Source organism: Jaculus jaculus, chromosome 2, assembly GCF_020740685.1.
Source record: "Jaculus jaculus isolate mJacJac1 chromosome 2, mJacJac1.mat.Y.cur, whole genome shotgun sequence".
Classification (NCBI taxonomy): domain Eukaryota; kingdom Metazoa; phylum Chordata; class Mammalia; order Rodentia; family Dipodidae; genus Jaculus; species Jaculus jaculus.
In genome coordinates, this window is record NC_059103.1 from 151,588,068 (window position 1) to 151,598,814 (window position 10,747).

The window sequence follows — 10,747 nt, forward strand, 5'->3', positions numbered from 1 at the left end:
CACTGCCTCTGTGTGTGTGGGAAGCCTTTCTCACCCTCTTGGAGAAGAGCCAGACCTTCTCCGATACCGGCGCTGTACATCCAAGCAGTCTGATGAACACAAGAGATAGTGTCTCTGCCCTCTCTGCTCAGTAGACAAATGACTCAGACTTCCTAAGCTGAAAGGGAAGATTATAGCTCACCACCTATTATGAAGAAGACCACAGAGTTCAAATGAATGAAGTCCCTTTAGGAGGCCACTGGCTGAAATGCCTTGGGAGTGTGACACAGACAGGAGCAGAACTTGGGCTCTTTAAAATGTTACAAATAGTCCTTTCCAAAACCAAGAAAACAAGCTGCAACCTAGATGGGATTTTGGGAGTTCTCTGGGTCATATTCAATAGCAATCAGCACAGTCATTAAATTACTTGATAAGGTGCCAGAGCTAGCAGCGAGGGAGGTCAGGATTTGCAACAAGAGCTTTGTGGCATCACCTCCTGATCTACAGAGGTAACGGTGAGGTGCATGGGTGGTTTGTGGGCGGGGGCAGCAGAATCACCTGCTTTGATTCAAGCCTATTTCTGTGGCATCTTAATAAGACCATAATGATGGTCACATTAGCAGGTAACTGTTCCAAATGTAGGTTTTATCAAATAATATTTCAGGGTGCACAGTCTTCTTGAAAATCCAGATGGAATTTTAGATGCTGGTACACTTTTGTCACTCATTTATTTTGACTAGTCATATAGTGTGGACCAGGGAGATATGACTTTCACCCTACCTTCTGTTATGACAGGGACATAAGGAAAGCAAGGGTGGGTCTCAATAAGCCAGTCTTCCCAGGGCAAGCACGCCTGGTACTTTCTATTTCAAGGCACCTACAGCCCCTTCACGGATGTCCTGCAACAGAAAAGCATCCTGCCTTATGCTTCTGCAAAGTTCTTTCCCCAAAACTAAACTCTCCTTCAAAACTCTGTGGTCTAGCCGGTCTCTTCCATATTTCCTTTCTTACGTGGGCCTTTGCAAAGCAGTATCTCCAACGAAGGTAAGACTTTAGCCACTCTAATTCTACTCTCACATATTCCAGAGTTATATTCTATTCCATCTCATCCAGGAAGAAGGAACAACTAAGGTTATTGACCAAATTGAGTGCTTTAAACGCACTCTTTGGCTATCTGGCCAGACCATATAATTTTCTTTATATAGATTGTTTGGCTAACATTGTTTCAAGTTATATGTCAAAATTACACCCCAAATTGAGAGGAAGTCAGGTAGCTTTGTTAGGCAGGTAGGGTAACTGGGACCCTGAAAGTAAGAAGCAGGAACGTCTTTGGGCCTCCCCTTGCAGTCTCCACTTTGCTAGAGAGCAAAGGATGATCTGACTCCTTTCCTCTGGCCTAAAGGAGATCTATTTTTCCACAAACAACCTGGGCTCCTCCAGGGAGGAGATTTTTTGTAGGATTTAAATCTAATCCTAACATTGTGGTTGGTCAAGTTCAGCACCTCTTCCTCAGACAGCCCCTAACTCAGACCAATCGGCTGTCTTTCTGGCTCACCTGAGCCAGAAGGCAGGGCCCACCACAAGATTATAAATACATTTATGAGGGGAGGGCAAGTTCTCTGGGCTACCTGGCCACTCCCATCACTGTGACCCAGCTGGGCTGAGACAAGGCAAGAGCTCCACATGGCAGAAGCACTTGGTAATTTTTTTCCTTTCCTCTCTCTCTTTTTATGGTTTTACCAGCCTACCATGTTGGCTTTCAAAGCATGTGGGTATATTCATTTTCCTTCCCTTGGTTTTGTACTACCCTCAATAAATATAATAATTATCCTTCTCAGTTTAGTTTGCCCAATTCTTTGATTAAATGCAAATGTGAACCTAGGGTTTGAGGTTCAAAGACTTTCCTGAATCACCTAACACCCCATTTCAAAATCATAATAGTCTAGAAAGTTGTCTGGGCCAATCTAACATGGATCTTATTCATGACAAGGAGAAAAGGGGACTTCAAACTTTTGGTCATGTGGCAGGAGTACAGGAATGTTGGATCCTTGGAAGTAGAGCTAGCTCGGTGACCTTGGCTGGCAAGTGAGGGCATTTGATTAGTAGTTACTTTCTGCTTCCTTTCCACCTCTGGCTGGAGGCAAGTCAGTGAATGACAACTCTGTGTCATAAACACACACCTTTGGCACCAGACCATTTGCAATACACACAGTTATTAGCAAATTGGAATGTACTGTTTGCTGCATAGTCCCTGCCGAAGACTCCTTCAAGTCATCTAAGAGTCAAGAGATAAGCTAATAGTTGTGTTAACCATCCCTAAAGACCTGGCATATGAGCTGTAGACTCCACTCAATGAATATTTATTGAGCACTGAGAGACAACTATGATATGCACTGCCTCACACAGAAGCCTTTCCTGTCCAGTTTTTCAATTCAGGGAAGCTTGACAGAACTTCTGGCAGTCATTCATGTCAAGGTTTTTCCTTAAATTTATTGTATCAGCAAATTACCAATCTCTCAAGATTGCTAGGTTCAGCTTGGTAAACTGTTACTCAGCATTGAAAAGCAAAGTCCCTGGGTCTTGTTATCTAAGCCCCCTACTGTTTTGTCTTCACTGAATAGCAGCCAGTTATTAAATCCTTCTTTGGTTTGACAGTGTCCTTGTACTTTCTGTTAAACGCTGGTTGAAGATACTGTTTACTGTGCTACAGGAGCTGGGGTTATATGGGAAGAAAGGAGTATTGTGCAGGAATCTTACCATGGTAGATAAGTACATAAGCTTCATTGGCCAGAAACTGAAGACTGTGTAACACAAAGTTTATCTTCTTTCATTTAATGCCTACATCAGTGTCCACAAACAAACAAAGCAGTAGGTCTCAAATAACCTAATAAAATCAATTTCGCCATCTCCTCAGTCATGGGCAATAAAAACATGTTGATCCCAAGAAATGTAGGGAGGTTCCAGATCCGAGTTTAAAAGCCCAAGCTATGGCTCTAAGTCTGTGTCCCCGTGTGGTCATCTTTCTTGGAGTGGGACATTTCTTGCCATGTCAATATCCTCAGCTTGAGAACCAGGGTCAACCTTATTCTCATATTCTCAATTCTCAGAAGATCCATGAAGTAAGTACTTAGGACAGTTCCTGAATCAAATACTCCTTTAATATCCTTTTCCTAACTAGCATGGCCTTCTGTTTCTCCATTCTACTGACCTGTGACTCTTTCATCTTCTGTCCTCACTATTCCAGATCCCACAGTCTATCATCCTAGCCACAGCCTTCACAACACCCTCTCTCAGTCTCTCTTCTACTTTGTATTCCCCAGCCACCTGGTGAACACCCCCCCACACACACCCCCCATTGGCTCGGTTGTTTTCTGCACAGGGCAAGGCATCTCCAAGCTTCTGATGCAGCTCTGCAGGTGACTATCAGGGCTCCAAACCCTGCTCTGCAACTAAACAGTGGTGCATCTTAAAGTCTTTTGTCCCTTCTATAAAACTAAGCTGGTGGGCTGGAGAGATGGCTTAACGGTTAAGCGCTTGCTCGGTTCGAGGCTCGGTTCCCCAGGTCCCATGTTAGCCAGATGCACACGGGGGCGCACGCGTCTGGAGTTCGTTTGCAGCGGCTGGAGGCCCTGGTGCACTCATTCTCTCTCTCTCCCTCTATCTGTCTTTCTCTCTGTGTCTGTCACTCTCAAATAAATAAATAAAAAATAAAAAATAAACTAAGCTGGTAACAGTAATGCCTGGTCGATGTGTCCCAGACAGCCATGTGTGTCTGAGAGTTTAAAACGAGACTGCAACCTTGAATTGCACTTGCCATGTGAAGCACTTGGTGGGTGTTGGCTAGAATTACTTCTACCATTACCATTCAATGAATGAGACAACCACATCAGATTGGGGAAAACACATGCCCAGACACACTTCTTGCTCTATAAATGCAGACCCACAAACCCCAGATGGGCCCTCTAAGTGATCTGGCAAATCCATTCCCAGCACATTGGCTTTCCTATCACCGAGGCATCATTTCATGACCTTCAAATCACCTTCATATTCAGCTCCTTCCCTTCAGGCACATGGGGAGAAGAGAAGCCATTAAGCATGGACTCTATTACCTGACCATCATCCAGTGTAGATGACAGACCGTCATTGGGACTGGTTTTCTCTACCTTCTCCACTTCACTAGAAGAAGTTTTCAAAGGGCTGTCCCCTTCCACTTGGGTTCCCAGGTCCTCCCCTATGAATTTCCAAGGACTTTCCTCTGACAATTACTGGACCTTTGATTCCTCCCTAACATGATACCAATGATCCTCACCTCCAGGGCCCAGATGCTTCTACAGCCCCATTCCTCAGTGTCACTGTAACCTGTGACTTGTTCAAATCAAGAAATAACAGCAAAGGCAATGGAGTTCACTCCTGGAATTGTGCTGCCTTGTGGAAGCCCCTGCCTTGCCAACACAGAGGCTGGGGGTAGAGTGGGAGAGAGAGGCTTCAGGAGTGAGAACAGCCTGCATATATAAATGAAAGAAGATGCTGGGACCTTCAGTGCTACAGATGCAAGGGAATGAATAGATACTACCCACAAGAAAGCAAATTCTACCTCCAAGTCTCTAGATGAGATCTCAACCCATTTAACCCTTGACTGCAACCTTGTGAAATATAGCAACAGACCAGATTTATGAATAGATACGTAACTCATTAAAAAAAACGTGTGCTAGTGTCTAACCCATAGAAAATGTGGCAATCTCTTAAAGCAAAATGCTTAATTTGTTCTATAGCAACAGAAATAGGTAATCATCATGGGTTCATCACCATTCTAGAATATGCTATATTCCATCTGAAAAACCAAACCAAAGCATAAAAGTAGACCACAGGCCCTCTATCTGAATCCTCCTTTTCTCTACTTTCCAACAAAACTTGCAAAGATTTTCATACTTCATACGTGCCTCTACATCCTTGCCTTGCCTTTACCGCTCAGCCCATTCTACTCACAACACATTTCTGTCAACAAAAACATCAAGGGCTGAAGAAATGGCTCCAGCTTAAAGGTTCTTGCTTGCAAAGCCTGCTGGCCTGGGTTCACCTCCCCATTATGCATGTAGAGCCAGATGTACAAAGTGGCACATGCATCTGGAGTTTATTTGCAGTGGACGGAGGGCCTGGAATGCCCATCCATCTCTTCTCTTCTCTCTCTCTCCCCCTCTTCTCTCTGTTAAATAAAATTTAAAAAAAATTGAGTCCCTTCTTATAGGACCCAAATGAACAAGTCAGTGTCCCTTTTCTTATTCAACATCCCAATATTAATTGGACATAGTGACATATGCCTTTAATTCCAGCACTGGGGAGCTGAGGTAGGAGGATCTCGGGAAGCTCATGACCAGCCTGGGCCACAGAGTGAGTTCCTCCAGGTCAGCCTGGGCTAAAGTGAGACCCTACCTTGGAAAACAAACAAACAAACAAAAACTCTCATTATGATCAAGTCCTGTTCCTTATTCTCTACTTTTTAGAACTATTTCTTCTCTTAACTTCCTGCACTTGACATTTTCTATCTTGTCAAACATCTTCTCTGGCCTCTCCTAGATCCATCTTAAACAACCCTGTGAGCCAGAACTTGGCCCAAGTTCGCTGCTGTCTATGCCCTCTGTAGTATCTAAGCTTTAAGTGACATCTACATGCTGACGGCTCTGATTCCCTCTCTAGCCTCTCTCTAGGATGAGAATCCACAACCTTGAACTATCAGTCTATGTAGCTAAGTGTAAGCATCATCTCACACTTAGTATGTTCTAAACAGAGGTCTTGAGTTGTGCTCGCACTGATCTCAGCAAATGGCATGTTTTACCATCCTTTACGCCAGGACCTCATTCTGTAATCCACAATTCCATTACTCCCCTCTTCCACCCATCAAACGTTCTGGCAAGTTGATCTTCACAGTGGATTCTGAGTTGGGCCCCTCACCTGTCTGAGGACTGCTGTAACTATGTCCTTTCACCGGTCTCTCCACTCCCACTGCTGGCCACAGTATGTCCCTTTGAAAAAGTACAAACAGCATGCTTTCCTGCTGAAATTTTTAGACTTCAATCTACATTGAAAAGTTCTGAGTTTTCTGTTGCTGGCCAGGCCCGCCTCTGAGATCTATCTCCTTCCTACCAAGTTCCAGCCACAGCCATCTTCTCCTTCCTACCCCAACTGGCAACTACTATTCCCTGGTCTTGGAAAGATCATGTTCCCACACAAAGTGTCCCTCTCAGCTCACAGATCAAATGTTCTCTCCTAAGCGAGATCTCCCCTTGGGAGCATTCTCTTTTCCTCTCAGACCACTGTTCTCCCAACTTTCCCTTTCCAAGTCCTGCCCAAGCACCAGGAATGCTTCCTTTACACTAAGGTGAATTTCTGTGAAAAAAAGGTGGACCCAGCAGAGCCAGCCTGACAGCTAACTGGCTGCCCTCCAGTTTCATGGTCCTCTCATCACAATATTATCTCTATAATAAATTTCTCATCCACCAGTATCATGACAGCCTTTCAGAACAGGCTAAATCTGGCAAAGCCAGGAGGGGGAGGCAGAATTCTTGGGGGTATCTTCCTAAAAAAATGTCATAAATATTTTCTCACTGAAAATCCACTGACCCTCTACATGCTAAGAAAACATGCAACCTCACTTCCTTCACCTGTTGCAGGGGACAAGGGGCGGACAGATCTGAGCGTGTGGCTCCTAGGTCCTGCCCTTAAGTGGCCACTGAATAAAGTCCTCCCTGTGTGGGCTAAGGACCTCAGGTGTGGCCACTGGCTCTGCTTAGGTGGGTTTATGGACTGAGATTTGGCTGAGTGATAAACAACTGTATCACCACCTCAAGTACGTGCTTGCTTGCTAATGTGCTTGCTAATGCCTTTGATGGTGGCTATGCAGTTGCTTATGCACAGGATGGCACTCACTGGAGCAAACACTTGAAGGCATTTTCTGTTGTGTTCCAGAATAGCACCTAGCACAAAGCAGGTGATCAATAAATGTTCTTCAAATAAATAAGCACAGAAATATACATGATGTAAACTGGCTATATTCCAATTTAAAAATCTCCTCACATGCGGTAGATCTCTAAAGCAATGAAGAGAGAAGATAAATTACACCATAGCACTTTCCACATATAACTTTTTGAGAAGTTGTGAGCAAAGCAATGTGTTATAAATTTTAAATAATTTAAATTTGTTTGGAGATGTGAAAAATCTTTTCTGACGATGTGAGGTATCACACCTTAGTTGTTTTTATACTGCTGTATTCTTTTCCTACCTTGGGGTTGCTTTGATCACAGGGCATAAGCTATTATCAATTTTTCCTTCACAATTTGTACAATCACTGTTCAAACCACAAGACACATTCTCGGTACATCTGCATAAAACTGCTAAGGAGGGCTGGAGAAGATGGCTTAGTGGTTAAGCGCTTGCCTGTGAAGCCTAAGGACCTCGGTTCGAGGCTCGTTTCCCCAGGTCCCACGTTAGCCAGATGCACAAGGGGGCGCACGCATCTGAAGTTCGTTTGCAGTGGCTGGAAGCCCTGGCACGCCCATTCTCTCTCTCTCCTTCTATCTTTCTCTCTGTGTCGGTCGCTCTCAAATAAATAAAAAATAGACAAAAAAAAATTTTTTTTAACTGCTAAGGAGTCACTCCTCTGTGATATTCAGTGTCACTGATGCCATGTGACTTAATTCAAACCCAGCTATATCCTGTAGCCACACAATGCAGGCCATGATAATGAGTGTGGTCACGGTATGGAGATTCCAACAAGCAGCTGTCAAAAACAATCATCCCAAATGACTATTTGCTGAAAACTTCTCGCTTGCAGAGCTAGAGTACTTCCAGGGTGGTCCAGGAAAGAGTCTGTGCTCACATGTACCCTGGGGCTATGCTAGCTGCTGCTGTTCAACTTTGCAGGGAAAAAAAATGTAGCTTCAAGCTTCCAGTATTTGGGGTGGGGTGGGAGAGGACCAGTTTTTTTTTAATAGTCTCTATTATGCTCACTTGTTTATGCATTTTCTTCTGAAAACTCCCAGGAACAGTTATTCAGCTGATTTTACAAGCCACTGGAGAAAAATCGCTCACCATCGCTAGCCACTTGCTGCCCTCAAAACTTCTTAGCAACATGCACGGTGCATGAACCTCAACGCGGTTTGCTTTGTCCAATAGCGAGCCTGGAAGCCCAGCCAGTCAGTTGTATAATAATAAACCCCTTATCTCCTGAAGATACACAAACGCAAGATCGTTTGGTGCTTTAGCACACAGGGGATTCAGCTACAATTCCCACCTCAAACACAACCATTTTAAATGCCCCCTCCAAAACACACACACACACACACACACTCTCTCTCTCTCTCTCTCTCTCTCTCTCTCTCTCTCTCTCTCTCTCTCTCTCTCCAGTTTTTCTTATTTGCAATGGGAGTTGGAGGGAGCAAACGGCCAAAAGGTGTTCTTTTTAAAGGCAGGAAGGCGAGGGGCAGGGCCAAAGCTGCGGGCAAAGCACACGCGGAAACCAGGGACTTGGTATTTGCTGCACCGGGCTCACAGTGCTCTCACACAAGTGGCCGTGATGGTCACCGATCAACAATTGCTCTGGGGGAAGGACAGGGTTGCAGGATGAACCACAAAAGCTGCCTGCTAGTTTCCCTAAGCTTTGAATACCAGTCCCCCCACCCCCAACACCACCACCCAAAAGAAAGATCGGGAAGCAATCCCGCGTCCTCAGGGCAAGGGGTGGAAACGTCTCACTCCCGGTTCCCGCCGGCCAGTCCCCACCAGGTGCAACCCGGCGCCAGTCTCGCCCGGTGTCCAAGTTGCCCAGCCCGCTGGGAGAAGCGTCCCTTTCCCGCACCCACCCGGGCTCACAAGCCCACCGGGGCCCTCGAGGAGCCAGAGGCCGGCGGGAGCGGCGCAGGGCCCCGAAGCGCGGCAAATCCGCAGTCCCGCGCGCTGCCCGCGGCCGCCTGACACACCCCTCCCGGCCGGCTCCCGGCCCCTTCCCGGAGCCCCGCCACGGGAGTGCGGGCCCGGCGGGTGGCGGGGCTCCCTCTCCCCGGGCCGGCGCGCCGCCGCATCCCGCGCGCACCTTCACCGCGCCCCGGGCCGGGCCCTTCGGGAGCGCACGGCCGGGTCCGAGGGGCACGAACCGCTCCTCGCCATCCTCGTCGTCGTCGTCGCCGTCCACTACCTCGACGACCGCCTCCTCGTCCTCGTCCTCGTCGTCCTCCTCCTCCTCCGCGCCCCCTCGGGGCTTCCCGGCCGGCCGCCCGCGCGCCCTCCGCCGCCGGCCCGCGCTCTCCTCGTCCTCGTCCTCCTCGCCCAGCAGCAGCAGCACCGGCGACGAGGCTGCAGCGTGGCCCGCGGCCCGAGGGACCCCGGTCCCCCCGCGAGGCGGCAGCGGCGGCCTCCAGCTCCCCGGCGCGGCGGGCGGGCCCGGGGCAGGGGGCGGGAGCCCCAGCGCGGCGGCTTCGTGGGCGGGAGCGGGCGCGGCGCCCCCGCGGCGGCTGCCCAGGCTGGGGCGCTTGGCCAGGCGCCGCGCCTGCATGCCTGCGCGGGGCTGCGGGCCGCGGCGCGCCGGCCGCCGCTCTCTCCTCGCTGCGGCACCGAGGGCCCGGGTGGCGGCGGTGGCTCGCGGGCTTGCCCGGAGCCCGCCTTCTGGGCCGCTCGCCGCAGCTGCTGGCTGCAGACGCGCGCGGGCGCCGCCTTCGCTGGCCCGGCCCGCGGGGACGCCGGCGGCGGGCGGCTAACGCGGGGCGGCGCGGCGGCCGCGGGCGGGGGTGGGTGTGAGCGAGCGCGCCTCCGCCGTCTCCGCCTCCGCCGCCGCCGCCGCCGCCGCCCGGGAGCCGCGGGCGACGCCGAGCTCCATGCGGCCGGCGGCCGGGCCGGCGCGCGCGCCTCTCCGGGCCTACCGCCTCCCCGAGCTGTTTGCGTGCTGGCTCTCCGCCGCCGCCGCCCCGTCCCTCCCTCCTCCCGAGCCCGGGCGCGCAGCCCTCCGCTCCCCCGTGCAGACAAAACACGGACTGGATTGATCCCCAGACCCACGCTCGGCGAACAAGCAGCGCTCGCAGCGAAGGAGGGAGGGCGGCCCGGGCCACCGCTGCTCCCTCTGGAGGGGAGTCCGCAGACTTTGCTAGAAAGAAGGTGGTTCGTCCGAGTTCAGAGACGCCCTGACCGTGGCTCGAAGGGTCGTCCCCCTCCCCAGAGCTTACGGGCAGGGGAGCGAGGTGTGCTGCCCCGAGGCTCCGGGGGTGGGTTCCCGAGTCAGCAGCCCCTGGAATTGCGGCAAGTGTTTCGTGACACTGTCCACCCGCAGACAGTTTCTTTGAGCACACCGTGGTAGGCCTAGTCTACTGCGTTCTCTTCCTTTGCACGTTTACTTCCACCTTCCACCTGAGGGCACAAATCCAAAAACCCCGCTGCTCCTGCCACTCAGACGGCTGTCATTTTGGAGGCCTTGGAGTAGCAAACACACTGGGGACTCAAGAGTGTTTTGTTGTTGTTGTTGTTATTTTTTTAAATTAATATGAGGTAAGATCAAGGCTACAGCCAGTTCGCCATGTAATGAATGAACTGGCACTTTCTGAGGACTTTTTAGTTGTGACAAAGAAAAGCCGTCGTTTACTCTTGCTTGGGATTATTAAACCAGGCTCTGCATTCAAGTCCTGCCCCCAAATTCTACCTTGTGAGCCAGGGCTGCGGAAGTACCTGTTCATCGCGTGCTCGGCTAATTATCATCGCGTGCTCGGCTAATTATCGTTGGAGGGTTAAA

At 49.7% G+C, this 10,747-nt stretch overlaps 1 protein-coding gene across 2 annotated transcripts in view; it reads right to left on the reverse strand.

The window, feature by feature from the left end:
• Znf704 (zinc finger protein 704) overlaps nt 1-9,523 on the reverse strand; it is a 236,754-nt gene extending 227,231 nt beyond the window's left edge. For both annotated transcript variants that reach the window (XM_045142915.1, XR_006635730.1), the window contains exon 1: nt 9,065-9,523. In XM_045142915.1, the coding sequence (XP_044998850.1) occupies nt 9,065-9,523 (459 nt within the window). The remainder of the gene's footprint in view (nt 1-9,064) is intronic.
• Between the last annotated feature and the right edge of the window lie 1,224 nt (nt 9,524-10,747).